The sequence below is a fragment of the Leptosomus discolor genome, chromosome 2 (assembly GCF_034619465.1).
Source record: "Leptosomus discolor isolate bLepDis1 chromosome 2, bLepDis1.hap2, whole genome shotgun sequence".
In the NCBI taxonomy this organism is placed as follows: Eukaryota; Metazoa; Chordata; class Aves; order Leptosomiformes; family Leptosomidae; genus Leptosomus; species Leptosomus discolor.
This window is the reverse complement of record NC_141392.1, coordinates 126,080,192-126,107,922: the sequence shown is the minus strand read 5'-3', so window position 1 is coordinate 126,107,922 and position 27,731 is coordinate 126,080,192. Positions and strand designations below refer to the sequence as shown.

At 59.1% G+C, this 27,731-nt stretch overlaps 2 protein-coding genes across 2 annotated transcripts; one reads left to right on the top strand and one right to left on the bottom strand.

The window, feature by feature from the left end:
- Positions 1–4,251: 4,251 nt before the first annotated feature.
- Positions 4,252–15,992, top strand: ZNF395 (zinc finger protein 395). Its single transcript, XM_086461705.1, has 10 exons — positions 4,252–4,358; positions 9,167–9,425; positions 11,376–11,605; positions 12,034–12,146; positions 12,871–13,106; positions 13,225–13,325; positions 14,048–14,312; positions 15,236–15,328; positions 15,544–15,647; positions 15,810–15,992. The coding sequence occupies exons 1-10, from the start codon at positions 4,252–4,254 to the stop codon at positions 15,919–15,921; spliced, it is 1,620 nt and encodes a 539-aa protein (XP_086317831.1). The 3' UTR covers positions 15,922–15,992.
- Positions 15,993–22,013: 6,021 nt separating this feature from the next.
- On the bottom strand, positions 22,014–27,434 carry PNOC (prepronociceptin). Its single transcript, XM_086461704.1, has 3 exons — positions 27,315–27,434; positions 23,220–23,655; positions 22,014–22,063 (listed from the first exon to the last, which is right to left on the bottom strand). The coding sequence occupies exons 1-3, from the start codon at positions 27,432–27,434 to the stop codon at positions 22,014–22,016; spliced, it is 606 nt and encodes a 201-aa protein (XP_086317830.1).
- Positions 27,435–27,731: the final 297 nt, after the last annotated feature.

The following is a 27,731-nucleotide window of genomic DNA, read 5'->3' as shown; positions in this document are numbered from 1 at the left end:
AAGTGGACGTTGAACCACAGAAAAGCTTTCTACCCGGCACGAAACCATCTCAAGGCAAGATTTCCAAAGCCGCCCCCGCGACACACGTGCCCATCGTCGGTGCCGCAGCGCTCGCTCACGGTCAGCAGAGATGCCACAGGGGTGTCAAGTCCAAATCCAGCCACCGATCACCTTGTTTGGGGGTCAGGTACATCAACTATCGATGAGCTTTACACATCAGTATGGATCACATTACGGTTTATTGGGTGTCCAAAGGAATCAGCTGCCCAGGACTGGGATATTTAAGCAGAGGATCGCGCACACACGCTGCTTCCACTCTGTTATTGAAGTAATACTACACCTATACCAAGTCTCTACATCCAGACTACATACAGGCACCACCAGTACTTATTCTCCTCAGATTTAGCCCATTTGGCTTACTTTCCACTAAGATTTAATCTGACATCAAACTCTGACAATAAAGGTAGAATTAGTGCTATGAGAATCAGTAAAGCTGCGAAGGAGAAAGGTCAAATCATGTCCAAAGGTGAGAGTGTTCCAGAGTCTTGGAAGAATTTTGCAAGATTTTGGATAGTTGATTGGTGCAATTACTTATTCACTCTTATGCATTTATGGCATATTTTTAATGGGCTGTAAACGGGTTTTTTTGAAACACAGGGCTAAAGAAATGCCTCAAATGTCTGTGCATGATGCTGTGGCCCAGGCTGGGTATCCAGCCTAGGTCAGACAGGGCTTACCGAGCGCCTGCCGCTTGCCACCTCTCTGCTTCTCGCGCTGAAAACAACAGCAAAACCACAGGGTCATTTTCCCTACACTTTAAACGTACTTTTAATAAAATTAACTGTGGTCCCCACGGGCCAACATGAGGTTGAGCCACCACCTTCATCCCCCTGGTTGCCCCACGCCCGGGCTGTGGCAACGCCGGGACCGACGGCAGAGGCGTCCCTGGGAGCCTCAGGGGGAGCCCACCCCGCTCCCACGCAGAGGGGAAGGCGGGAGAGGGGCACGCTGGGCCCTCGCGGCTCCTCATCCCAAGCGGGCCGCCCGCGGTGTCGTGTCCCCCTCCCGGGAGCCGCTTCCCGACGCGGAGGCCGGGCTTGGCGCCCGCCGCTCGACAAGGCCCAAGCGGGGCCTCCGCCACGCCTCCCCCCGCCCTCCACAGCTGAGGCGCTGGCCTGGGTGACCGGCGGCGGAGGGAGGGTCGCCGGTGCCAAGCCACAACCCCCCACACACCGGCTGCCGGGAAGGGGGCCAGCTCCCAGCACACACCCCCCCACGGGGCGCGGGTGGGGGCGGACGCCGGGGCCGCCGGCCGAGGGAGGAGCGTGATCCGTTGTCCACCCGCCCGCCCGCCCGCCGCTCCGAACTGGCGCCGCGCTCGGCCGCAGCGCCGCTAGGGGCGCCGGGGGGGGCGGGGCCTCCCCCGCGGCTCCTCGGTATTGGTCGCCGCGCGGCGCCGCCTCCCGTCATTGGTCCCTTCCGGCTCGCCTGCCGCCTGCCGATTGGCGGCGCTCCCCCGGCGGTTTTCCCCACCCACCCACCCACCCACCCCGCCTCCCTCCAACCTCGTCTTCCCCCGGCTCGCGGACGGGGGCGCGAACGTGCCGGGCGGGCTGTTCCCTGGCCGGGGGGCGCGCGCGGCCGCCACGTGGGGAACTGCACGTAGTCAGGGCGGGAGGGGAGGGGAAGGGGGGGGGGCGGCCGCGGAGGGCACGCGCCGTTCCCGCCAGCGCCGGGGGACGGGACGGGACGGGGAGGGGGGGGACGCGTCAGGGACGTCGGTCAGCGGGAAGGGGGAGAGGGAGGGGCGGCCGTGAGGGGTAGGGGACGGTCGTGAGGTGGGGGGGGGGGGTCTGCCATGAGGGGTAAGGGCGGCCGTGGGGCGTGAGGGATAGGCGTGAGGGGAGCCGAGGGGCGACCGTGGGTTATGAGGGGCGGCCCTGAGGGGAGATGGTGAGGGGAGCTGAGGGATGGCCGTGGGATGTGAGGGGCGGCCATGGGGTGAGATGGTGAGGGGAGCTGAGGGGTGGCCGTGGGATGTGAGGGGTGGCCGTGGGATGTGAGGGGCGGCCATGGGGTGAGATGGTGAGGGGAGCTGAGGGGTGGCCGTGGGATGTGAGGGGTAGCCATGGGGTGAGATGGTGAGGGGATGTGAGGGGTGGCCGTGGGATGTGATGGGCAGCCATGAGGAGAGCTGAGGGGTGGCTGTCACAGGGGGGACATGAGGGGCAGCCATGTGGAGAGATGAAGGGGGGCCATGAGGAGTGAGGCATGATGGCCGTGGGTTGTGAGGGGTTGCTATGGGGGGAGAAGATGAGGGGTGGCCGTGGGGAGATAAGAGGCGGCCCTGAGGGGTGGCTGTGGGGATATGAGGGGCCACCATGGCAGGAGATTTGGGGTGGCCATAAGGTGTGAGGGGCCACCCTGGGGGGAGGTGAGAGGCGGCGGTGAGGGGTGGCCATGGGGAGATGAGGGGCAGCCATGGCTGCTTGTGAAGCAGAGGGGAAGGTGACTGGCACCTCTTCCCTTTGAAAAACAGGGCTGAGGTGCCCCACCACCACCCACCAGCTCCTTCCCCCACAGCAGCCAGCACCCACTGGCCACGGGGGCCCTGCCTATCGCCAGCCCCACTCCTCTCCCAAAGCTGCCACATCCCGACCTCCAAGCCTGGAGGGGTGGCAGGCCTCGGCACAGCGCTGAGCATCACCGGGGCCGACCGGCTGCCCAGAGGCCTCTGCCAACCCCGGCGGGGTGAGCAGTGCCCCCCCCCGGCCCCTTGTCCCGGCTCCTTCGAGACGCCTCTGCTGTGTTGCGGCAGCAGCAACACATCCGAGCTGCCTCCTGACGTGCATGAGATCGCCGGGCGAGGGATTTCGTAGGCACCTCATCTGCATACGTAATAACTCACTCTTCGTTTTAACAGGTATTAAGGTGATTTAGAAATCCAAGTCTTGAGAGGAAATTCAGGAGCTTTGGTGGAAATAGAACGTTTTTGGCTCCTGTCTGGGTGCTTTGGAGAAGGTACCTTATTTTTACTGGACAAAAAAATACTTTTTTTTATATATATATGTTGTTCAGAAATACTAGAGTCCCCATACAGACAAGGCAGGCTTAATTTTTCATAGGAATGGATGATAACCCCTTCCTGTCCCAACAATTTACCTTGGACAACCACAGTAAAATCCCAGCTGCGTTGTGTCTATTAGTTGGTGGTAAAAATACACTTTTTTTTTTTTTTTTTTAAGCTGGCAATAGGCCCAGCATTCGTCTCCGCTAGCTGACACACATTAAAATAAATCGCCTTCCCCGTACCGAGGTTTTAAAGGCGATTGCCCAGCCGGGCTGGTAGCTCTGACGGAGGGAAGGGATATCCAGCTTTTTATCCTGGGGGGCATGAATCCGTGTTCGGTATTTGGGGAGGGGGATCATGAGTAAAGCATCGTGTTCACCGCTGTGTTTGTGCGTCAGCTTTGCCCTAACGCTCTAGAAAGGGACAAGCAGCAAAAGTGGGAGGTTTTGTCACAGGGAACCCAAAAGCTGAGCCTTTGAGGTGGGAAATTCGAGTGCCTGAAACTCAAATAAACCCCTAAAGGAGCATTGCTGGCGTTAAGTTAATTCTCCTTTATTGCTAAACAGACTTGGTGAGACCAGTGGAGGAGCTGTGGCCGGGACTCGAGTCGGGATCATCGTAATGTCCCCTCGAAATTAAGAGGAATTAGCGGTAGGGCCCGTTAAATGGCATCGGCGGGGAGCGGGGGGGGCGGGGGGGGGGGGAAGGACAATGGGGCGATGGGGAGCCCCGGCCCTTGGGCAGGAGGGTGCGGGGGGAGCCCCGGCCCTGCGGACGTGAAAAGCCCCGGTGGATAAAACTTCAAATATTTTTGAAAAAGCGCTTTTCGAGCCAATACAGCTTAGTAAGCAAAAAGAAATCGCATGAGCGCTGCCAGGCCGGCTGCTTCTAACCCCCCCCGCCCCTCCGCGGCTCGCTTGGGTAAACAGCCGAGCTCCGGGGGGTTGCGAGGAGCCCAGGGCCTTCCTCCCCCTGCCCTCCGGGAGCTGGCCCAGCTTGGAGGGGAGAACCCGGAGGGATGCGCCCACCCTCCTGCCTGCTTTATTCCCCCCTCCTCCTCCTCCTCCGTGGAGCGCCGGCATCCCCCGGGCCGGACCGGGGCGGCGCGGCGGCGGAGCCCGGCGGGGCCGGGGTTGGGGTTGGGCGGCGGGGGCGTGCATTTAAAGGGAGCCGTGGAACCAATGCGCAGGAAGGGGCCGAGCATGTGGGGAGGTTGTTTACACCAGCCCGGCCCCGGGAGCTTTAACCCGGCCGGCGGCGAGGCGCGGAGCAGGGTTCCCCGGACGCTGTGAGTAGCGGGGCGGCGGCACCGGGCATCCCCCGCCCGGTTTCCCTCCTGGCATCGCCGGGAAGAGAATTAAAAAAAAAAAAAAAAAAAAAAAGGCGGGGAGGGGGGGGGAAAGCCAAAATAATAATAATAAAAAAAATCGCGCGCGCGGGAGCGGTGGTTCCCGCCCGGCCGGGCCGCGCCTCCCCGGGCCCCGGCTCCTCCCCGCCCCGCCCGGCGGGGCTCCAGCCCGGGGCCGCCGCGTACGTGAGCCGGCTGCGGCGGGGACGGGGATTTCAAAACAAGCTGCGGCGGGGGAGGAGGAGGAGGAGGAGGGCGGGGGAAGGCGGGAGCAGGCGGGAGCCGCGCCGGAGGTAAGCGCCGAGCCGCGCCGGGCCCGCTCCCCCGCCGTGCGACCCACCCTCCCGGGGAACGGGGGGCGCAGTCGGCTCTGCCCCCCCCGCCCCCTCCGCGTCCCTCTCCGCGTCTCTGGCGTACCCCTTCCCCCGAGTCGTGCCCCCAACCCCCGTGGCCTGCCCGGTGCATGCACACCCCTACCCGGTGTCCGTGTGTCGTGTCCCCCACCCCGCCCGGTACATGCACCCTTCCGCCCGGTACATGCACCCTTCCCCCCGGTGCATGCCCTCTGCCCGGTGCGTGCACCCCCCCCGCGTTGTAATTCCCCCCCCCCCCCCCCCTTCCCGTGCGTGTCCCGCCCAACCGGGGCCTGTGCCCGGTGCATGCCCCCCCTTCCCGGTGCATGCCCCGCCCCCTGGCTTGCCCGGTGCATGTGTGCGTGTGTGTCGTCGTCCCCCCCCCCCCGACTCCCCGTGCGTGTCCCCCGCCCCGCGCACACGTGCCCTGCCCGGTGCCGCTCTTCGCGGCAGGCCCGGGCACACGCCTCCTCCTCCCCCCCTGCCTCCGGCCCTGCCATCTTCCCCACGTGCCCTGCCTGCCCGCACGGCCGCGGGCCCTGCACACGCATGCACACGGACGCACACACGCATGCCATGCGTGCCCTGGCTCCTGCTGCGCTCTCGTCCCGGTACCCGCATGACGGCTTCAAGTCACGCTCTGCCGGCACCGCTCCCAGAAAGCACCAAACTCCCGCCCTTTTCCTTCCTGGCTGCCCTCGTTGCTGGCACGCACCGGCCCGCCGATGCCTGGGGAAGTCGCTCTGCCTGCGCGGGCATTCCTGCCTGCACCAAAAAACATGTTTTTTAGGCAGACAGGCATCCTCCGACAGTGTTTCCCTTTGGAATCGCCTGGCAGAGGCGAACACTGGTGTGGGCCAGGGTTGGGGAGCCCTTCCCGGCGCTGCCGGTGGGGATGCGGTGCAGCCCCGCGGTGACACGTCCACGGGCATAACCCAAGCTGTGAGCACTGAGGCGAGATTGGGAGGAAACTCTGCGGGAAAGCGCCTGTTTTGTATTATTGTCCGAGAGGGTTGGGTCGTGGGTGGGTTTGGCTCCGTCCTGGGGGCAGTAGATCCTTGTTGCTCCTTTTTTTTTTTTTTTTTTAATAAAGGCCCAAACTTTGCAAACCGCTCTGTGCGGATATCTTGTTTCCCGGTCACGTGTGCTGACAGGCGCGGGGCCAGAGTGCGGTTTGTAAAGGGCTTCGGCACGTTTTGGGATGAGAAGGGGCTTTTTGGAAACAGCAGGCTGGGAGAGAGGACCAAAAACCTGGGGTTTATTCCCAGTTATTGTGGCGTTTGGGATTTCTTATAGGGTGAACTTTGCAGTCCGGGTTGCTGATGCGTGGCACGGTGGTCTGTGGCAGGATTTGAGGGAATCTACCGGCATTTATTCCTTAAAAAAAAACAAGGAAAAAACAGGTTGTGCGTTTTGCTGCAATCGCACATTCGCTGGGGAGGGGATTTCTGCCGGTGGTCCTGGTTTGTGCAGCACCACGGGCGCAGGAGCTGCCTTTCTCCTGGCAGACCCCACACAAACAGCAGCCAGGCTGAGCGCTGGGGCACCCTCCTGGCTTTGCCACGGCCCCCCGACCTTCCCCAAAAGGTTTCCCAAAACCTCCACCCGGGCTTTCTCAAATCTGCTTTCCCAAAAACTCCACCCGGGCTTCTCTCCGCCGGCAGCGGCGGCAACGCCGGTAGGCAGAAGGGCTGACGTTTTTTCCCCGTCGAGAGCTGGAAAAACGCCGGCCAAAATACACGCCCGGCATTGAAGCAAGAAATAATTTGGGATCTGTGCCGGCTCTGACCCCTGCGGCGCGTGATTGCTAACAGCTGGGAGGGCTCGCGGCGGCAGCGTGGCCTCCCGGCTCCTCCTTGCTCCTCTTCTTGCTTTGTGTTTTTGGGGCACGGTGGGGAAGGATTTTTCGGCGTTGGTGTGTCACCCTTGGCTGTGGACTGAGCATCCAAATGGGATCCAGCATTCAAGGATCTGCTGGAAGCAGACGTGACTCCGACAACTGGCTTTTGGGAGGGTTTTCCTTCCCCCCGCCCCCCCCCCCCCCGGTTGCAATCGTGCCTCTCTCCTCTTGTCTTGCTCCCCTCCCCGGCCCAGAGGGGGAAGGAAAGGGAAGGCGAAATGAAAGCCCGAAGGAAATGTGAAGCAGCCTCCCACCTTCGGCGCTGCCCTCCCCGTACCTGGCCACCGGCCAAGCACTGCCTTAAAACCGGCGTGCGCCGACCGTCGGGGAGGCGGCGGCGATTCAGCCCCGTTCTCTGTGCTGTGGCGGCACCGATGTCACCCCTCAGAGGGGCAGGTCACAAATCCCGGTGCCCTGGGATATCGGTTTTAAGGTGACGTGGGAGGAAACAGGGTCTGGTGGTTAATTCCTGTGGTGAGGTGGAGGGGCTTCGCTGCAGTTTCGCTCTGGGATTTGAGGCAAAGCACCGTGTGGGTGTGTGTTGCCCAGCCCTTTCGGTCTCCTTTTGGATGAGAAAGTCTCATATGGGTACGTAGGAGATGTGGGAGCAGAGCTGCTTGGCCAGGTCGTCTGTGTTCATCAGAAAAAGTGGGTTTTTTTCAGAAAAAAAGACGGTATCGGACGGAGTGAGCTCCAGAGCATCCCCCTGTGATGCCTGTATGACGTGTTCCTCAGGGTGAGAGGAGAGGGAAGCCGGGGGAGCGGCTCTGCTTGGCCAGCCGCCGCGGCCTCTTTGATCCTGCTCCGGAGGGAAGGCGGCGACGGCGGCGAAGTCCCCGTGCGCTGTGGGACGGGCAGCCCTGGCACACCTCTGTCTGTTTTGTGCCCTATCCAGCTTTTCCTGCTCTGTTCTTTATCGCTTCTAAATAGCTGTTAATTTTCTACTCGGGGACGGCGGGATTTCAGGGGAGGACAAAGCCAGCTGAGTGCGTACAGTTATTCATAAAACCGCTTGTAAATCTTGGGCGTCCTTTGAAGCGGGACGTGGTTTGGAGTAACCCTTCCGGGGGTGATTGGAGGTTGAGAGGAGCAGCGAGCTCCCCTTCCCTTCTTCAGGAAACTTTTCCCACCCGAGATAGTGTGCGAGACGGTGCTGCGATCTAAAAACCCCAGAAGAACGTGGCATCTGCCGTTAAAACGCTGTCACGACCCTGCACGAGGAGGGGAGGGTCTGGCAGCTCTAATCAATCCTCCCTCTTGCACAGGCAGCAGCTCCTCGGACTCGGGCTCTCCGTGGCCCAGGTTACGCTCCAACCCAAACACCCACAGCCCCCGGCTGGCCGGGTGGTGCTCGCTGCCAAGCCCAGGCAGGGTGACAAAGGTGACAGGTTTGTTGGCAGTGCAAAAGCACGTGGCTTTTTCGGTGCGCCCCGACTCACGGGTCTGCACCAAGCCTCTTCCTCCTCCCAAACCCTGGGCGCCGTTACCATCCGGCATCCTCGCTTCCCACGCTCCTCAGAGGGGCATTGGGATGAGGACGGGGTGGAGGAGGACAAAACGTGCTGCTGGAGCCATCGGGTTTAGCAGGGCTGGGTGCATCATCTGTCCCCATGCCTGGGTGTCCCTTGCTTTTAAGGAAACTTGTAAACACTTGTTTCTTTTAAAACAGCGGTAAAATGTACAGACCCGAAGAAATGAGCCAGGCAAGCCACTCTCTTGGGTAGGCTTGCTAGCAGAGCTACACCAACATGAGGAAAACTTATGTCAGAGGGAAGGGGAGCTGTTCGGGCGGCAAAAATATGTTAAAGATAGTTACAGAGAACAGTTCAGGATAAAAGTGCTCCAAATTCTTCCTTTTCTAGCAAAGCAGGGCAGGAGAGTGCTCCCATTTTTTTGCCACACCGACCGTGGGAGGGCTGGGCATGAGCTGCAGGCTTGGAGAAACCTCCCAAAAGCACGAGAGCTCCCGAAAAGGGGAGCGTTGGGGTGCCGGCTGAGAAGGGGCGCTGGCTTTTTGCTGCTGGAGAGCTTTCCTCCCCTGCCAGGGCGCGGGCAGGGGCGTTGCAGGGCTGCGCTGGGCACGGGCCCAAGTCTAGAGGTCAAGGTTGAAGAGCGCCGACGGCGGGTTTCAGCGTGACGGGCGGGAGGAGCCGCAGCGGCCTCGGGAGCACGCGCTGGTGGCAGCTCAAGAAGGGGACGTGGGCTCCCAGGGCTGCCCTGGCTGCGTCCACGGGGTTTCCTTTGGGCTGGCTCATCCTTTTTTTTTTTTTTTTTTTTTTTTTCCCAGAGGGGTTTAGAAATGACAGTAAAGAGCTGCAGGGTGGGGGTTGCTCAGGCACATCGATGTTCCCATGTCCCCGAGGGGTCTCGGTGCCTGGGGATGCTGGAGAGCTGCTTTCTTGGCTCCCAGAGTGGCGGTGAGTGGGGGGAAGACACCGGTTGAACGTCACGGTCCTGCGCCAGAGGTAACATCCCCGTGTCTTTCTCTTCCGCAGCGTGTCCGAGATGGCGAGTGTGCTGTCCAGGCGTCTGGGGAAGCGCTCCCTGCTAGGCACCCGGGTCTCTGCCCCCAGCGCCTTGGCTGACGGGGTGCTGGTGGGCACCCAGATCTCTGGTCTGCAGACCGACCTCGGCGGGGCGTCTGCCCGCGGGGCGCCGCGAGAGGACGGAGCCTGCGCGCCGTCGGCGGAGGACAGCAGCCAGGCGCCCGGGTTCCCTAGCCCCAGCCACCGGCAGCCCTGCACCGGGCAGCAAGTACGTAAGGAAGCTCTTGGTGTCCTTGGCTGGTGGGATGGGAGAAAGCTCCTAATGTAAAGTGCAGTGAGGATTTCTAATTACCACGAGCCGTTAACGGGTGTTGGCGTTGGTGCACGTGGCCGTGCCTGGTGGGTTTGGACCATTCTGGCTCCAGCGGAGATCCATCTCCCCCGGGAGATGTCTCCAATCCTAGCCAAAAGTGGGTCTCCAGAGAAGACCTGACACTTCCCTCCAGCTTTCCCCCGCTGTCTGAGGTGAAGGGAGGTGGTTTCTGTACATTTAGTGACTCCCACTGGACTTCTCTTCTATGAAGTTGTCCTGTCTCCCCATAACCCACGTTTACATCTGAAGGGAAGTGGCAAGGAGCCTCCCAGCTTAGCCAGGGTGGCGGTGAGCCTCAGAGCTCCGTCTGCAGCGGCTTTTTGCTGCATGGGTTGTGGGTCAACGGGGTGGATGTCGGTGGTGAAGAAGCTCTTAGGGAAGAGTGAGGTGTGATGGCTCATCCAGAAGGGACATCTAGTTCTGCTGGACCCTGCCATTTCTTGTGCCCCGGGCTCCTGGTGCTTAGGAGGGCCGTGCCTTGGCCAGGATGCTGCCTGGGGCAGGGAACAGCACTTCTTCTCGATCCCAGCGGAGCGGTTCCTGTTAATGCCTGGCCAAGCAGCACTGTCCGAGGGGAGCCGTGAGCTGCTGATGTAGAGCCTGTTTCTTGGCTGCTACCTGCAGAACTGCAGCCTCCTCTGGGCAGAGCTTGGGAAATGGCGTGTAAATAAGGGCCCTGTTGGGTTTTCTGGCTCCTCCTGCCCCGTGTTTGTTAACCACAGGACAGCGAGAGTTATTTTCTCCTACGTGCTCTGCCGTGGAGGATTTTGCTTGCTTTGCTGCTGGGACCAGTGTAAAAATAGTCATGGGGTGCCTTCACCTCCCAGCAACAGCCGGGACCTGTGCCGGTGGCTGCACGAAGCCAAAGGAGATGTTGGCTCCTCATCCATGCGTGGTTTAGGGGACGGCCCGCATGGTTCACGGGGAAGCCTTACTCCTTGTTTTCGGAAAGCGGGGTCAGGTCCTCTGTGTCCCGATCTTTGCACTGATCCCCTTAACCCTGGTCACACCGTGGGTGGTGGCTTTTTCCACCCCAGTGTTTCTGCCCGAGGTCTCCCACCTGAGGTGGTCTCGCAGGCTCCTCCCCGGTCAGGGTTTGGGTGCACGTGTCCGTCCTGTGTGGGCTCCTTGGTAGGACACCCGTGGCGCTTCCAGAAAGAGATGTTCCTGTTCCTATAAATAGCCCGAGACACATGTAGCGTCTTTTGACACAGATACATTTCCATGAACAGAAATAGGCTTAGGGGTGGTAGTGGTGGAAAACTGCCCCACAGAAGGAGTTTGGGACTCTGTGAAGGAGGAGGTGAGGTTTACACCTCTCCTTCCCCTGCCCGAAGGAGCCGGGACTGGAGGAGCCAAGGTGTGAATTCAGCATCACTTCACCCAGGAAACCTCTGTTCCCCCGCCCCCCCTCCGGCTTTTAAACCTTTTATCTACGTAGTTTGCCAGGGTGTGTAATAACTGTGGGAGTCCTTGCAGCGGGATGGCAGGAGAACAAAGCCGAAGCAGACAAATTCGTTGGAGAAAAGTCCACCCAAAGTCCTGACACTCAGAGAGGCGGCTGATACTGCCTCAGGAAATCCCTCAGCTTGGGGCTGCCAGAGTCGGAGAGCTTGTGCCCAGGCAGAGCAGGTCTCTTGGTGGTGGGGATGGGATAAACCCTGGCCACCCCTTTGGTTTGCTGTGCCAGCAGTCGACGCCCAAGCCCTTCAGGACAGGCTCTGCCTTCATCCTGAAGCCCCTCTGCTGCAGGAGGAGGAGGAGGGGGGGATCCTGCAGGACATCCCCCCGGCACGGGGGGGGCAGCAGATGGCACCGACAAACCACTCCTCGTGCTATTTTCAGGTCCTCGTCACCTACAACGGGCAGGATTGCGCCGGCCTCGTGGAGCAGCACAACCCCCTGAGCGACAAGGTGAAGGTGCTGCTGCCGGAGCAGGGCTTGCAGGCGTGCTGGAGGGTGCAGGACGTGCAGCCGGCCGGGCTCCAGCCCCCGGCCCTGCCCGCAGCCGGTGGTCCCGGCCCTGCCGAGGTGCTGCAGAGATCCGTGTCCAGCAATATCGACGTACCCAAGAGGTTCGTGCCTTTGGCTGGTGGCGTCTCACCCGCGCGGGACAGGGGCTCTTGGTGGCTCTGGCAGCATTTGTGCTTGGTTTTACACCAACAGAGCATCACGAGTCCACTGAGTGGACCGTGACACAGAGTGAGCGGTGATGCCGGGGATATATCCTCCTTTCCAACACGAGATTACCCAGAGGATGGTTAAATTTAGGATTAAGGGGATTTTGGATATTTTTTTTTCCTCCAAATGGGGAGAAAACATCCTCCCCGGTGACTTAAAAATGACTCCCAAGTCTATGGGGGGAGGTGGATGGGGGTGAACCTGCGCTGCTGCTGCAGGTTGTGCTTGCCTTTTGGGTGCCCAGTGCCTCCCTGGGTTGTACCCCGGGCTGTTTCTCTGCTTTTTGCTCCGCGTGTTTCACATCTCTCCCTTTGTGGCGCAGGAAAGCCGACGCCGCGGTGGAGATGGACGAGATGGTGGCAGCCATGGTGCTGACGAGCCTCTCCTGCAGCCCTGTGGTGCAGAGCCCTCCCGCCGGCGAGAGCAGCATCCCCTGTGAGTGTGCGTTCAAAAATATACGTATGTACCTACAAACCAAAAACCATCTGAAACGGGAGATGTGGAGAAATGCGCCGTGCCCTTGGCATCCCAGCGCCAGGGCTCTTGCTCGTGGCTGAAGGGCTTTGCCGGGTGCCAAATAGCTGCCAGAACACAGGGACTGTGCTGGGCTGGCGGTGGCCAGGGAGCGGCACCAGGGTGGTGGCGGAGCCCCCTGGGTGCTGGCACCGGTTGGGGCCGAGCAAACTGGGACGCCCCTGGCAGCACCATGGGGGTAACCCTGCTCTCCGCAGCCATCCCAGGGGGCCGGGGAGCCCCGCACAGGAGTCCCGGGCTGGGGAGCACCACCCGGTCGCTTCTTTTTTTAGAGGTGGTTTCATTCCCCGGGAGTCAAATGCAGCCGGAGGGATAAAAATAGCCGCCCGGAGCCGTGGGAAATGTGCGTGCCCCGGCGCTGGCTGCTCGCCGTGTGCCGGCTGTGCCTGCGGGGTTGCACCGGTGCCAAGGAGGATGGGGAGGGGAAAAAAGAGGGATAAACGACCAATAACTGGGAGCTGGAGCTGAGCAAAGGTGCAAAGGCTTTGCCTTGCCAAGTCTTTTAAAAAAAAATAAATTAGGGGAAACGGTTGTTGCGGGTTATCCAGCCTCAGGGCTGGTCTCTCCCTTGGGACGTTCAGTTGGGCCTGAGCTGATGGTGGCAGCACGTGTCCCTTCCTTGCAGCCTCCCGGGCAGCGTGCGATCCTTGGAAGGAGAGCGGTGACGTCTCGGACAGCGGCAGCAGCACCACCAGCGGGCACTGGAGTGGGGGCAGCGACATCTCCACCCCTTCACCCCCCCACCCCGCCGGCAGCCCCAAATACTCCAGCGAGGCCCTGAGCTCCCCCCAGGTGGACGACGGCTTCGAGACCGACTCCGACCCCTTTCTCCTCGACGAACCCGCTCCACGCAAGAGAAAGGTACTGCTGCCATGGGGGGGTGGTCCCAGCACCAGCGGGGTGGCTCGAGCTGAGCCAGCGTCCCGTGGAGGGGAGGCTGTCACCGAGCAGGGGGTGACACGGGCTGTCTCTCCACCAGAACTCGGTGAAGGTGATGTACAAGTGCCTGTGGCCGAGCTGCGGCAAGGTCCTGCGCTCCATCGTCGGCATCAAGCGGCACGTCAAGACCCAGCACCTTGGGTAAGGCGAAGATTTCACCTCCTCCATCCTTTCCCGACCACCAAAGCTGGCACAAGCACCCACATACCAGCCCGGTGGCAGCCACCCCTTTGGCAGTTTGCTTTGTCCTGATCTCCTGCGAATTCCCCCCAAAATACAGAGCGGTGAGGGCGTGGGGATCAGCTTTGCTCTGCCCTCCTCCTGTGGCCCCGTTGCCCTTCTCACCCCGACCTCAATTTTTTTTGTGCTTTCGGCCGTGTTTTCCGCTATGTATTTTTCTCCTCCTCCCTGGTGAACGCGAATGCTCCGGGAAGGGCGAGGACAGAAAGGCCGGGTGCCGTGGGCAGCGCTGGACTGCCATCCAGTGCCGGCGGAACGCACTGGGAAAATAAAAACCCTGCAGAGGCTGTTTCCCGCTGGGTGAACCGCAGGGCTTCAGTGGCAGCTGTGCTAAATGAACTCGATTAGAAACGAGCGGGGGATTTTCAGTGGCGCCCGGTCAATGTGCCAACGGTTTTAAAGGCCCTGGAAGAGATATTGATCTTCCTTGGAAGCGCGAAGCGCTGTGGCAGAGGCAGCGGCCGTTGCTGATTGCAGACGACGTGATGCTTCGGAGCCCGAGAGCGGAGCTGCTCTACCCGGGAGGGCGAGATCACTGTCCCCCCGGGGAAGCAGGGGGCCGCTCACCCTGCTGAAAACGGGGGCTGCCTCTTCACCGCTGCCCCCCCTTTCCTCCCTGGCAGGGACAGCGCAGACTCCGACCAGCGGAAGCGGGAGGAGGATTTCTACTACACCGAAGTGCAGGTGAAGGAAGAGCCGGCGCCGGAGGCGGCCGCCGCTACCAGCCCCACGTCTGCATCCGCCCCCATCATCATCCAGCAAGCCCTGGCGAAGCCGGAGGCTCTACTGGTGGAGCAGCCGGCACTGGAGCCCGCCCTGGCCAGCAGCGCCCTGAGCCAGTCTGCCCCCAGCTCCTTCTGGCACATCCAGGCTGATCACGCCTACCAGGTGAGCTGGCGGCGCCTCCCGAGGACGGGCCACCTCTTGACACCTTGCCGAAGGGGCAGGTCGTGACCTGCTTCGCTCAGCAAGTCCCCGCTGGGGCAGGGAGGTTTCTGTGGCCCCCGCTGCAGCCCGGAGAGGCTTTGGTGCCGGTGTGTCGCCGTCCCTGCCTGGCTGCCCTTCAGCCCCTTGAGCAACCGGCTTCGTTAATGCCTGGTTAAGGGGCTCGTGTGCTTCTGCCGTGGCTGTTCCTGGGCTTGAGGGGTGGAGGACCTGCCGGCCTCTGCCCCCCTCCAGTCACCCCGTGCTGGTATGCAACACACCCTGCTGCCGGCAGATAATGCGGGGCTGGAATGCAGCCGCACCAGATCCTGCACGTCTCCACTGCACCGCGGCGCGGGCTTTTGAGGCATGGGGAAACCTGGGGACCTGGAGCGGTGGCCCCGTGGGCACCCTGGGCCAGTGGCCCTTGTCCCAGGGGGCTGCTTGAGAGCGGAGCGCTGTTCTGGAGCTGCAAGTTAGTGCAGGGGCAGGGTGTGTAGATCCGTAAGGTGCGTGTTGATCCGTTCCCAGCGCAGGGAATGGGTGTGACGTCGTGTAAAAGCAGAAAACCTCCGTAAATAGGTGCAAAAATGTATAGACATATCGACTGGGGTGGGTGTTGCCACCGAAAGCGGTCGCAGGAGCGAAGAAGCTGCTGTGTCCCGGTGAAGGGTGACAGAGCGTGTGCGCCGTGCCCCTTGTTAGCTGAGCACCCCCTGTTAGCCGGGCCCGGTGCTGGAGGAGAGGTTGCGTGGGGGTTTCCATCCCACCCCCGGTGCTCCCAGTTTACGGGTGCTCCAGGCTGGGAGGTGAATGGTTGTGGGGCGGCATGTGGGAATGGGGGGGGGCTGCCAGGGGCTAATGCTGCCCCCTCTTTTGCCCCTCAGGCGTTGCCCTCGATCCAAATTCCGGTGTCCCCCCACATCTTCACCAGCATCAGCTGGGCCACTGCCACCTCGACTCTCCCGTCCCTGTCACCGGTGAGTCCCGCGCGCGTTTCCCCGTTCACCCTTTTGGGACTAGGAGCTGAGGCGATCTCCCCTCTGCTTTCTCACTCCCCATTCCTCCACCCCACATTTGTGGGTCGGGGGGCACACCCGTGTGTCCCACTGTCCCCTTCCAACGCCCGGGGGGCCACGGCAGGAGTGGGGACTGCGTCCTCCCGCCTGCCCTTTGACACCCCGGTTCCCCGCAGGTGCGGAGCCGGTCGCTCAGCTTCAGCGAACCCCAGCCACCGACGCCGATGCTCAAGTCCCACCTGATCGTCGCCTCGCCCCCCAGGGTGGCCATCGGCACCAGGTGAGGGTCCCGAAGGGAGCACAGGTGGAGGCCTCCTGCCTCCCCGCTGAGGCGCAGCGGAGCGATGCTCAGCCACGGTTACAGGGCCGTTCCGTTAGATCCGTGACCGAAGTTCTGCCGCGAGTGGGTGAACGTTGCTGCTTCTTTTCCCTCTTCTTGCAGGAAAGTCCGCGGCGAAGCCAAAAAGTGCCGCAAGGTGTACGGCATCGAGCACCGGGACCAGTGGTGCACGGCCTGCCGGTGGAAAAAAGCCTGCCAGCGCTTCCTGGACTGAGCGCAGCACCGCGGTGCCGCGTCCCTCCCCTGCTCCTGCCCGGGGAGCACCGGAGTCCCTCACTGCTGCAACCAGGGACCTTGGAGGTACCTCCTGTGACCCCAGAAGACACCTCCAGAGCTGCGTGTAAATTCCTCCTCCTGTATATTGTACATCTGCTGGGTTCGCTCCTTTTTTAAAAAACTTTTTCCAACTTTTTCCTTTTTTTTTTTTTTTTTTTTTAAAAAAAAAAAAAAACCCTGAAGAATATCTCCCTTTGTACGTGACACGCTGGGGCTGGGAGGGAAAGGAGCCGGTTCCTCGGCGTTTGGGGGGAGACCGTAGGCGATCTGGGGACCAAAGAGCTTCCTGCATTTCCCAGATCAGCCCTAAAAACCTCCCGAACCTTCTCAGCGTGGCTGGCGTGAGGCGCTGGGGCGGCTCCCCCTGCGCTTTGACTACCTGGAAAGTGTAAACCCCTCGGGCCCTTCGAGGGAGGGGGTCGGCGGCGGTCGCAGCTTCGAGGAAATGCTGGTGGGCTGCCGCGAGCGGGGCAGGAGTCGGAGGTTTCTCTCCGCGCATGGATACGGTCTTCGCTCGGGTCATGTCACACCGGTACCTCGAGCCTGCACATGCCTCCGGTCGGTTCCAGCACGTTGGTTTTGGAGGTGTTTTGGGGGGGGGGGAAAAACAAACCCAAACCCCACCCAAAACCCTTCAATCAGGAAAACGATGAGAATTTTTAAGGCAAAAACCTGGTGTTCCTTCTCATTTTAGGTTTTGTAAGTCTGCTTAGCTCCGTGAAAAAGCTGCGTGGTGGCTCTCGCCGTGTCTTCCAAAACTTTTTGAGCAATTTTTTTTATTTTTTATTTTTGATTAATGATTCCACCAGTAAAGGCAGCTGGGAGAACTGGGAAGGGCTTTCCCTTAACATCACCGCGTGGCCCAAATTCAGCAAAACCCTTCGATATTGGCTTTTGAATCCCACCGAGCCTGGTGGGAGTCGCTTTTCTGACTCCCACCCTCCAAAATACCCATTTCCCCCACCCAACCCGCTGCCATCGTGGCTGTCCCGCCGACACCAGCATCGCCCCGTCAGCTTTCCCCCCTCACTGGGGCAGGCGACCGTTGGGATTTGTCTTTATTTTTTTGCGCTGCTTTTTTGATAAACCATCAAGCCACAAGCCACCCCTGCGCGCGGCTTCCGCCCGGACCCTGCACTGAGGCTCAGCATCCACAGCCCCGGTAATCATGAATTGCCTGGTGGCGCCGTTGCACTGCTCAAAAATAGGGTTTTTAAGTTAAAAAAAAGAAAGAAGCCCCCACGCCTTTGCCGCTGTCTGACCTCCAGCATTTCAACGGCCGAGGTGGCGGCGGTGGCGTTACCCGTCCCGCGGAGCTCGGCGTGTTCGTCCTTTTGGGGAAGGGCCCCGTGATGCCAGGGTGTGGGCAGGGTTTTGGTGATGCCGGGGGTGCTGGTGGCTCTCTGGGATGTCCCCCGTAGCGCTTCGTTGCGTTTTTAATTTTTTTAATAACTTTTAAAAAAAACAGGGCTGGAAGCAGCGCCCAGAGCACGGAAGGAAAAGGAAAACAAAACAAAGGGTGGATTCGTGCTTCCCTCAGACCTTGTGCCTTTGCCCCCACGACTCCGAGAGACCCAGGCAGGACTAGAGATGTTATTTCTTGCTTTTTATGCCCTTTTGGGTGTTTTTTTTTTTACGCCCGTTCCGCTCAAATGGCGTCGGGCAGAGCCGGCTCCGCGCCGGCACTGGTCGGACACGGCTCAGCTGCCGGCTCAGTCGCTCAGGAAACGTCGAACCAAGCCATCGGGGCGCGGCGTCACCCCGGCCCTGGGGTGGGGGGGTTCGTATCCCCCCCACACACACACCTCCCCTAATCGTGGGGTGTAGCATCGGACACCCCCAGCCCTCCGCAGCGCAGAGCTGCCTCGGAGATTGGGTATTTCCCTGGCGGGAGCTCGTGTGTCCACAAAATAAAGCGCAAAATAACTTTTTTGCTTTTTTTTTTTACCAAAAAAGTATATAAAAAGGAAGAAAACAAAAAAAAAAAAGGTGGCAGTAGCTTTGGAACGAGCAGGCGTGCAGCGTCCTCAGGTGAGAAGGGGAGGGGGCTGGCGGGACACCCCTCCGCAAATTTGGGGGGCTGCTGCCCCTTGCCCGTGCAGCGCCGCCTCCTCCCGCAGCACGTGGAGCACTTACGGCCCGGCAGCCGGTGGGGGTCACCTCGCGGGGGGTCACCTACGATTTTCAGGGGGCGGGATGTGCCTACGGCCGCGTTCCCGAGGCCGCTTGCGGTACGGACTTAACCGGACAAAGTTGTCCCTTGTGCTCATGGTCTGGTTTGGGTTTTTTTAATGGAGAAACTGGTGCAGGCTGGGTTTGTTTTTTTTTGGTCTGGTTGGTTTGGTTGGTTTTTTTCCCCTTCTGGTTTGGGAGTATTTTGGCGTTTTTACACTTTAAAAAGAGAAAAACCTCATGTTTTTGCAGAAATGACAGCAGGCTTCCACCGTGTCTATCGGGTTGGTTGGCACTGGATGTATATTTTTCAATTTTTTGGTTGCTTTCCCTATATTTCCCTTTCCTATTATTTTGTTAACTCGCTTCCAGCCACCTCCCGACCGTCGGACTTTTCCTCCCGACACTTGAGTCTCACTGATCTCGAGAAAACTCCTCTGCGGCCCCAACCGCGGGTAACCCCGACCTGTAAATCCAGCTGGGAGAGTTTTCCCTCGTCCGTCCGGCTCGCCCCGGCGCATGCGTATGTATGTATATAGGAACCTCTTAATTGGGCACTAATTAACGGGAGGCTGCTCCCCCCTCTCCAGCCGGGACGCTGTGCTCACCCCACTGCTCGTGGCGGGGAGCCGGACCCCCAAGCGAGGCGGTTTAGCGCAGGGTGACCCCCCCCCCCCGCCCTGGCGTCGCCCCGTTGCCATCGGTGGAGGCGCGGCGGCGGGGTGGGGAGCGAAGGGGTTGGGGACACTTGTCGCTGTGGCCGTGCCCCCGTGGGGCCACCGGCCACCCCGGGGACGATGTATTAAGTGAATTTTCTGTCTTGTTGGAGCTTTTCTCAGCTGTCTTCCAAGTATTATTTTTATTGTTTAAAAAAAAAAAAAAAAAAAAAAAGAGGGGAAAAAAAAAAGTTAAAAAAAGAAAAATGTGAAATGTAATTTTTACAGCAGCGATATGAAATATATTTTATAAGAAATAAAAAAGAAAAGTTGCCCGATAGCTCGCTGGCTCTGCCTTGTCCTTGTAGCCCGTGGGGTGGGGGTGCCTCCCTGTCCCCCAGGGCCCCCCCCCCGGTGTCCCTCAGGGACCCTCCCCGTGTCCCCCGCTAGGGCAGGGGTGGCACTTTCTGCCGCTGTTTCCCCCCCCGCCCTCGGCACAGCCGCTCCTGGCACCACTAGATAGCAGTGTCTGCCCGGCGCTGGCAGCCGCGGTGGCAGCGCCTCTCCCTCCCTCGCCTGCCCATCTTTGTTGTTTTTTTTTCCCCCAAAAAAAAAACCCGAATTCATCAAGTTTTTAACCCAGAAGCTGCAGGGAGAAGTTAATACCAGCGGGTTTTTAATCGGTGTCCTGCCACGGGGGACTTGGCAAGATCTTGTGGCCTGGAGCCCTCCCTTGCTGCGAGGGGAACGTAGAGCTGAGAAGTTGCCTTGTGGTGCAAAAAAAATCTGGGTAATTTTGCCTTTTTTTTTTTTTTTTTTAATACACGAGAAAGAGGAACTAAAAAAGGAAAAAAAAAAAAAAGGGGGGGGAGAGGAGAGGGGGAAGGGGCTGGGGCTGAACGGGGGTGCGGAGGGGAGCGCTGCCTCCCCTGCGTGGGGAAGGAGACGGGGCAGGGGGAAAAACTCACCCTGTTAAAAACTGCATCCCGGGACCACCAAATTGATGCGATTCCTGCCCATTCTGCGGGGCTGCGGCTGAGCCCGGGGAGCTCCGGTCCCCGCTGGCAAAGCAAACCCACTGGCCAAAGTCTTCCCCCAATTAATTTTTTAATTGCCAACCGCTGGCCAAAAAAAAGAAGCAGCACAAATCACGGCTGTGCCCGGAGCTGGTTCCGCACCTGGAGCCCAGCGTTAACCCAGTTTGCAAACTGGGGCCTCTGGGGCTGGCCCGTGGCATGGCCACTGAAGCGTCCCTACCCCTCTGTTCCCATGGCAATGCTGAAAAGAGCACTTGGGCGGCGCTGCTGCTCCTCTCTCCAAATCCAGGGGTTCCTGAGAGAGGTGAACCCCCAAATTTCCTGGGCTGCACCCAGAGCAGCGTGGGCAGCAGGGCGAGGGAGGGGATTCTGCCCCTCTGCTCCGCTCTGGTGAGACCCCCCTGCAGGGCTGCGTCCAGCTCTGGGGGCACCAGCACAAGACAGACACGGACCTGCTCGAGTGGGTCCAGAGGAGGCCACGAAGATGCTGAGGGGGCTGGAGCAGCTCCCTGTGAGGACAGGCTGAGAGAGGTGGGGGCGTTCAGCCTGGAGAGGAGAAGGCTCCGGGGAGACCTTAGAGCGGCTTCCAGTGCTGAAAGGGGCTGCAGGAGAGGTGGGGAGGGACTCTGGATCAGGGAGGGGAGAGATAGGGTGAGGGGTAATGGTTTTGAACCAAAAGGGGGAGATTTAGATGAGATCTTAGGAAGAAATTCTTCCCTGTGAGGGTGGCGAGACCCTGGCACAGGCTGCCCAGAGGAGCTGTGGCTGCCCCCTCCCTGGCAGGGCTCAAGGCCAGGCTGGATGGGGCTGGGAGCAACTGGTCTGGTGGGAGGTGTCCCTGCCCAGGGCAGGGGGTTGGAACTGGATGGTCTTCAAGGTCCCTTCCCACCCAAACCAGTCTGTGATTCTACGTGCAACAGGACCGACCCCCACGTGAAGGAGGTTTTCTACCGTCTAAAAAGCCCCTGCTCCAGAAATGATGCCAATTTACAAAAATCTCCCTTTTTTTCCCCCTAAACCCAAACTATTCCCCAGCTGAGCAGGCGATTTGATCCCCCCATGGCAGGGGGCAGCAGGGACCTGCTCTGCAAGCGTTGACCCAAGTGACGGTTGCCAGTCGCAATAATATCGTAGAAACAGTAAACTAATTTATTAATCCTTTTGCTATGTACAAGTTTAATGGAGAAATCTTTGTATGAAACAATTAAAAAGAACAAGATCTTGGAATTTTTTTTTTTCTTTTTTTTTTTTTTTCCCGTAGGGGTTATTATATTATTATTATTTATTTTTTTTTTTTTACAAACAGCGAAGGGCAGCGCTGCGGGTGAGACCCGGGTGAAGTCGCTCCCGGGAATATGCTTTTTTTTTTTTGGGGTAGCAAATTAGGCAGGAGAATCAACTGGCTCTGATGATCCTCCTGAGAGCGCCCCCCCAAAAAAAACCCCAACGAACCCAAGAAAAAAACCCGCATCCCGGTGCGGGGACTGGGACGCGATGCATGCCGGGGGGCGGGGGACGGGGGGGACACGCCACGACAACACGCGCGCGGATTGTATTGCTGAGCAAAGAAGTCAACCCCGGGGGCTTCACGAAGCTTCAGGGGAAAAAAAGAATCGGAAAAAAAGGGAGGGAAAACCATTTAAAAATCAACATTTCCAGGTGGTTTTTGGGCGCTGGGACCCGGTTCCCACCATGGTGGCCTTCGGGATCGGGCCCGAGGGGTGGGACATGACCCCTCAGCATCCCCCATCAGAAAAACTGGAAAGAAATCCTGCGGGAAGCCGAAAGCCCCGGCTGGGGGGTGCTGAGCACTGCCAGGGAAGGCACTGGGAGTGTGGCGTGGGGGCTGATACTCCGCTGGATCCAAGGTGGCTTGTTCACAACGCAAAAACATTAAAAAAAAAAACCAAAATCCAATTTTTTTTGCAAAAAACCCCTTTTTTTTTCTTATTCTGTTTAAATTTCCACCCGCTCCCCGCTGCGGTCCTTTTCCCCCCGCTCCCCGCGGCATCTCGCTCCCATCGCCGGCCGAAATTCGTCGGGTCTTGGTTTAAATCTGGCTTAGTGAGTGAAGAGCAAAGTGATTTCTGAACGCGTGCGAGTCTGAAGCGCTTTGGGGTCCGTCAGAGAGAGGATGGAGGCTGCTGGGGTGGACAGGAGCAGGGTTAATTTTGCCTGTGCCTGGCGGAAGGTGCTGGGATGCGGTGCCGGAACGCTATAAAAAATAAAAATAAAAAAAAAAATAGAGAAAAGAAAGAAAAAAAGAAGAAAATAAAGAGAAAAAAAAAAAAAAAAGAAAAAAAGAAGGAAAAAAAAAAAAAAGCAGCTGAGCCGAGAGCGGAGGGAGCGGGGGGCTCTCTCCCAGGGCCTGCAGGGCTGGGGGGGGCATCCCCGAATTTAGGGAGATGTCACCCGGGGCAGGGGGGAAAAAAAAAAAAGGAAAAAGAACCAAAAAAGAAAAAGGGGGAAAAAATTTTTAAAATTGTCCCAAATTTACAATTTGGGGGAGGTTGGGGGTGGGCGGTCTCGGCAGCTGCAGGGTAGAGGGGCTGGGGGCTCCGAGCATCCCAGCAGTGGGGCTGGGGGACGGTGGTCCCCGGGGAGCCGGATTAACCCGCTGCTCGATTTGGCGATGTGAAGCTGGAGCGTTTGGGGAAGGAGTTATTTCATTTCAAAAAGGAGAAGGTTCTGCGTTACTTTAATTTATTTTAATCGATTTTAGTTTAGTTTAATACTTAGTTTATTTGCATTTTAAAAATTCAATTTATGTTTAAAATTTATTTCCATTTTTTAAAACGTGTTTTATTTCCATTTTTAAATTTTATTTCCATTTTTAACGTTTATTTCATTACAGTTTTAAAAATTAACTTCAATCCTTTTATTTTAAAAATTTGTTGGAATTTTTCCAAATATTTACTTTGTTATTTTTAAAATTTTCTTCATTTATTTTGATTGTGGGGTTGTTTTTTCTTCTTTTTTTTTTTTTTTGTTTGTTCTGCTTTTTGCGGGGGCTGAACCATCCTCCAGCCCTCCTTGGCGCCGAAGACAAAACCCTTCGGCCCACCCTCCCCGCGGGGTGGGGGGAAGCTGATGGCGAAGGGCCTTTCCCCGATCGCCCTCCGCACCCCGAGATGCCGACGGCCGCCCTCGGCATCCCTCCCCGGTCTCCCGTTTGGCAATTTTCAAGCCTTTTTCCGAATTTTTTTGGGTTCTGCCCCCCTTTTTTTTTGGTTTTTAATTTGCACCTATGGACATGCGGTGTGGAGGGGTAGAGGGTTGACTTTTTTGGCCATGGCGGACCTCGCCGGGCGGCGCGGGGCTCCGTTAGATCTCGTTGTGCTCGCTGATGCCGCCGGCAATGTCGTACTCACTGGAGCGGGGCGACATGCCCAGGTACTGCTTCAGGAACTCGCTAAACCTCTTCTGGTTGTTCCACTTCCTCGCCGACTTGCGGACCCCGATGAAGCCCCCGTATCGCTTCTGCACCCCCCTGGCCGTCGGCGTCGGCCACGAGCCGCGCGTCCCCCGCGGGAAACCGCCGAGCCGTCGGGAAATGTCCTCGGGTGGCTGCGGGAAGGCGCCCGGCGCCGGTTCGACGCCTTCGTCTTCGATTTCCCGGCGCCGCAGCAGCTCGCTTACCTGCAGCGGGCTCGCCGGCACCGCCGGCACCGCCGGCACCGCGCCGTACCAGGGATCGCCAGCGTCCTGGAGGTCGCGGGGCCGTGGGGCGGCTCGGCCGGCGGCGGCGGCGCACAGCTCCCAGGTGGCCCGCGGCACGGCTTCGCCTTCACACTCCAGGATGCAGACCTGCGCGGGAGACACGGGGATGGGCGTCGGGTGGGTTTTGGTCCCCCTGGGACCGGTGGTGTACCCCAAATGCCGGGTGCTTGGGCAGCCCCCCACTTCGAGCCCGTCCAGCGACACAACACGTCGGAAGGCACCGATGGAAAGGTGCCGGCAGCTCGTCAGCCCTTGCCTGGCCTGGTTCTGTGAGGTATCCCCTCCCAAAACACATTCCTGGACTCCCAGAGGTGGTGGTGGAGATGCTGGGGGGCCATGGCAGCTGCTCAGCATCCCTCTCCCAACCCTCGCTAGACCAGCTGGACATGCTCATCACTTCCCTGTTGATGTCCGTGCTCCCATCCCACCACCCCACGCTCCACACTGCTGGGTCCTTCAGCTGGGCCCAAAAAATCACTGAGTCACGGGACGGCGGAGGTGGGAAGTGACCTCTGTCGTGCGCCCATGGCACGTCCTGGTGCCTGGGGTTGTTCCTCCCCAGGGGCAGGACTTTGCTCTTCACCTTTTTGCACTTCATGAGGTTCCTACCAGCCCATTTCTCCAGCCTGGCAAGGTTCCTCTTGGTGGCAGCATGACCCTCTGGTCTACCATCCATGCCTCCCAACTCTGCGTCATCTGCTAATTGCTGAGGGTGCATCTGCCGTGTCATCCCGGTCATTAATGAAGATGTCAAGGTCCTTCAGGTTTCAGCCCACCTCGCTGTCCATTTATCTACCCTGTACTTCAGCAGCCTGTCTCCATGGCAGACAACGTCAAAGCCTGATGAAAGTCAAGACAAGCTGGTTGTCACCCTCTCAGGTTGGTCAAGAACCATTTCTCCTTCATAAATCCGTGCTGGCTGCTCCCAATGACCTCCTTCATCATTTGGAAATGCTTTGCGGGATGACGTGCTCCACCACCTCCCCAAGGACTGAGGTGAGGTTGACCAGCCCATAGCTTCCCAGATCCTCCTTCACACCTTCCTCAAAGCCAGGTGTGACATCTCCCTCCTCCCAGCCCCCCGGAACACACACCCCACCCTGATCACCACATCCCTTCAAAGGCCACCAAGAGCAGCCTCATCGAGAGGTGCCGTTGGGCTTCCTCAGCACCCGGGGGTGCATCCCACCACATTTGTGTCTCAGCCCTTTCCAAGAGGCCTCATCCACCAAGGCAGGAGGCAGACCTGGCACCGCTGTGGGGCAATAGCCCTGAGTGGGCTGGTACCCCCAGCACCCAGCAGAAACCATCCAGGAGAATATCATAGAAGAACCAAACTAAATAAACATCCGAAGAAACCAGAACTGGAGGTCCCAGAAGGGAAGGGTTGTCTTCTCTTGCCTTGGAGTGTCTCCATCCCAGCATCATCTTCATCTCTTTTAAATGCTTAACACCAGCTTGGGGACCCCACACTGAAGCACGTTGGCACATCTCGTTGCTACAGGATATCTGCAAGACCACAACCCTTGCGAAGACCCTCTTCACCATGAGTCCCTCAACTTCGCCAGGTGAGAGGCGCTGCAAGTCCCAGCGTGGTGTCTCAGGGCTGCAGCTCAAGCACGTGGCTCTGCAGCGATTGGCTGTTTCCACCCCCGAGGGCAGCCAGGCTCTTCAGACAAAAAGACAGAAGAAAAATAGTTGTCCCAAAGTGAGGTGGCGAAGAGGGTCTTGTAGGCTGGGACACCCACGAGGCTCCTTGTGGAGACACCGAGGGCATCCTGCGCTGAGCCGAGATCCTGCCCTGGGATCTCCAAGTCTTTGGCAGGGTCTACAGCTGACGGACAGTGTCCTGACAGTGCGTTGGAGATGAAAGGCGGTGGATCACATGCAGGTAACAGCTCTGATGAGCACCAGCTAACAGGCTTCAAGAGGAATGACCCCAGGCATCAGGCGGAAGACCACCAGTGGTTCTAGCACTCATCCACGAAAGAGCCCCACGAACATCCCAGGGTCCTCGGCCATCGTGCTGTGGTCTTAATTCACATGGAAATGGCTTCTGCTCGCAGGGTTTTGGGAGTCCTCAACAAACACCAGCCGATTCTCCTCCACGTCCAGTGCTGAAACTACCTGGGGAAGCTCCTCCCCATCTTCAGTTGACATTAACGGTGCTACCGTGGGTTTGCTCCACCTCTAGATGACTCTGGGGACCAGGATGTAGGTGACTCATCCACATCTTGAAGACCAGCTCCATCAGCTGGTCCCTGTCCTGCCCTGGCAGCTGCGATGCTGGTGCAGGCATGCCTGTGACTTCGAGGGGATCTCCCGTTTCTACCTCTGAAGGACGGACCAGCCACGTCACTGATGGGACTTCCTTGCCCGTTGCTTTGGAAATGGTGGAGGGTTGTAGCAAATCCCACCGTGATGCCTCTTCCAGCTGAAGCTGAGCCTTGAAAGACCCCGGGTTCCTCCGCTCCTGGTTCAAACCACTCTTGTTTTGAGATACAACCTTGCACGGGACCCATTAGCCACCGACCATCCCATCTCCTCCCCACCTTGCTGGCTGGGAAGACAGAGCAAAATACAGCCCAGAAGCAGGACCAGGCCGGAAGGTGTGGGTGGACCCTGCAGAAATGCTGGTGCCTTCAGGCTCCAAAACAACATTTTGGGGCAAATACAGGGCAATCGCGCCCCAAAACTTGGTGGCAGTGACGTGAGATTGCAGAGGGCTTTGCCAGCAAGGAGGTGGCACCGGGGTGGCTCCAGCATCTCCACGGAGCTGTGGAAGTCTCTGGTCCCCCCTGTTTTTTTTTGGGGGGGTATGTTACAGCCCTGGGGGTTTCCTGAGCTGCCGGCTCCTTTCAGGTGGACGTCACAACCCGCCGTGATTTGTCGTCATGAGCGGGCAGGGGGGAGGTGATGGATAATCCCCTGGGGGCTGAGGGGGAACGGGAGGGAAAGAAATGCTGCCAGCCAGGGCACGGCCACGGCTCAGCAGAGGGGAAAAGAAAGGATTAGGGGCTGGAAAACCCCCAAAAACACTATTTAATGGCTTTTCCCATCCAGTGTTGGAGGCAAATTAAGAGGCTGAGAAGGACTGTAGGGTGCCCGATGCCCGGTTCCCCCAAAACACCCCAGCTCGCTGGCCATTGTCAGAGCTGGTCCCATCCTGATGGGGCTCAGAGGGGGATTTGGGTGGCTCCTTGGAGGATGGGGTGGGGGTCTGCGGGGTTGCGGCGTTGGCGTAGGTGGGGACAGCGATGCTGCAAGCCACGAGGGGCGGGAAAGCTGGGGATATTTGGGGTCTTAGGACCCTCCTTGGGCCATCCCAGCCTTGTCCCCACCACTCCCAGCAGCCAGTTTGGGGTCTGCATCTTCCCTCAGGACCACCTTGTCCCTGGTGGGGGGGGTGCCCAAGGAGGAGGGACAGTGACGGCAGTGGCACCTTCCCCTCAAGGTTTGGCACCGACCAGCAGCCACAGCCCCCCCCTCCCGACCCCAAACCCCAACCCCAGCAGAGGGAGGTGGGTGCCCACCCAGTCTAGGGGGGGATGCAGCTGGCACAGCACCCATGGGTGCTGCCTGTAGTGGGGCAGCCGAGACGAAAAGAAAGGATTAGGGGCTGGAAACCCCCCCCAAACACTATTTAATGGCTTTTCCCATCCAGTGTTGGAGGCAAATTAGGTGCTACCCTCATGGGTGCTGCCCGTAGCGAGGCGGGGGACAAGCCAGCAGGCAGAGGGACTTACGAGGACGTCAAAGCTGTCCCGGTAGAGGTGGCGGTCGCAGTGCAGACAGTCCCCCCGGCAGTCGCCCCGCACCCGGGCGAAGAGGCAGAGCAGCAGCAGGTCCCAGAGCACAGCCCTCATGGCGGCACCGGCAGCGGCTGCGGCGCGGGAGAGAGAAAACCCGTCAAGCCGGGACGGCACTGCCACCGCCGAACCCTCCGCCTGCACCGAAATGTGCCCGTTCTCAGCCCGTCCCCCCTCACCCCGCCCCAGAGCTGCATGTTCCCAGTCTCCCTGCCAAAATTAGCCTTTTGGGAAAGGAGCCCGGCTGCCTCCTTACCCCCAAAACTGAGCCGGCGTGTCCCAGCTCGATTTTTTTCCGGGCTATCTCATGGCACGAGTCCCGGATGGGGCTTATTTTAGCAGGTGGACGTGGCG

Excerpts from the sequence above, each read along its gene's own strand:
- PNOC (XM_086461704.1), bottom strand. The coding sequence starts at position 27,434 with ATGAGGGCTGTGCTCTGGGACCTGCTGCTGCTCTGCCTCTTCGCCCGG. Across the intron at positions 23,656-27,314 it reads GGGACAGCTTTGACGTCCTC|GTCTGCATCCTGGAGTGTGA; the intron begins GTAAGTCCCTCT and ends TCTCCCGCGCAG. Across the intron at positions 22,064-23,219 it reads GGGCATGTCGCCCCGCTCCA|CGTTCCGGCACCGCATCCCA; the intron begins GTGAGTACGACA and ends TATTTTTTATAG.
- ZNF395 (XM_086461705.1), top strand. The coding sequence starts at position 4,252 with ATGCGCAGGAAGGGGCCGAGCATGTGGGGAGGTTGTTTACACCAGCCC. Across the intron at positions 4,359-9,166 it reads AGCAGGGTTCCCCGGACGCT|CGTGTCCGAGATGGCGAGTG; the intron begins GTGAGTAGCGGG and ends TCTCTTCCGCAG. Across the intron at positions 9,426-11,375 it reads AGCCCTGCACCGGGCAGCAA|GTCCTCGTCACCTACAACGG; the intron begins GTACGTAAGGAA and ends TGCTATTTTCAG.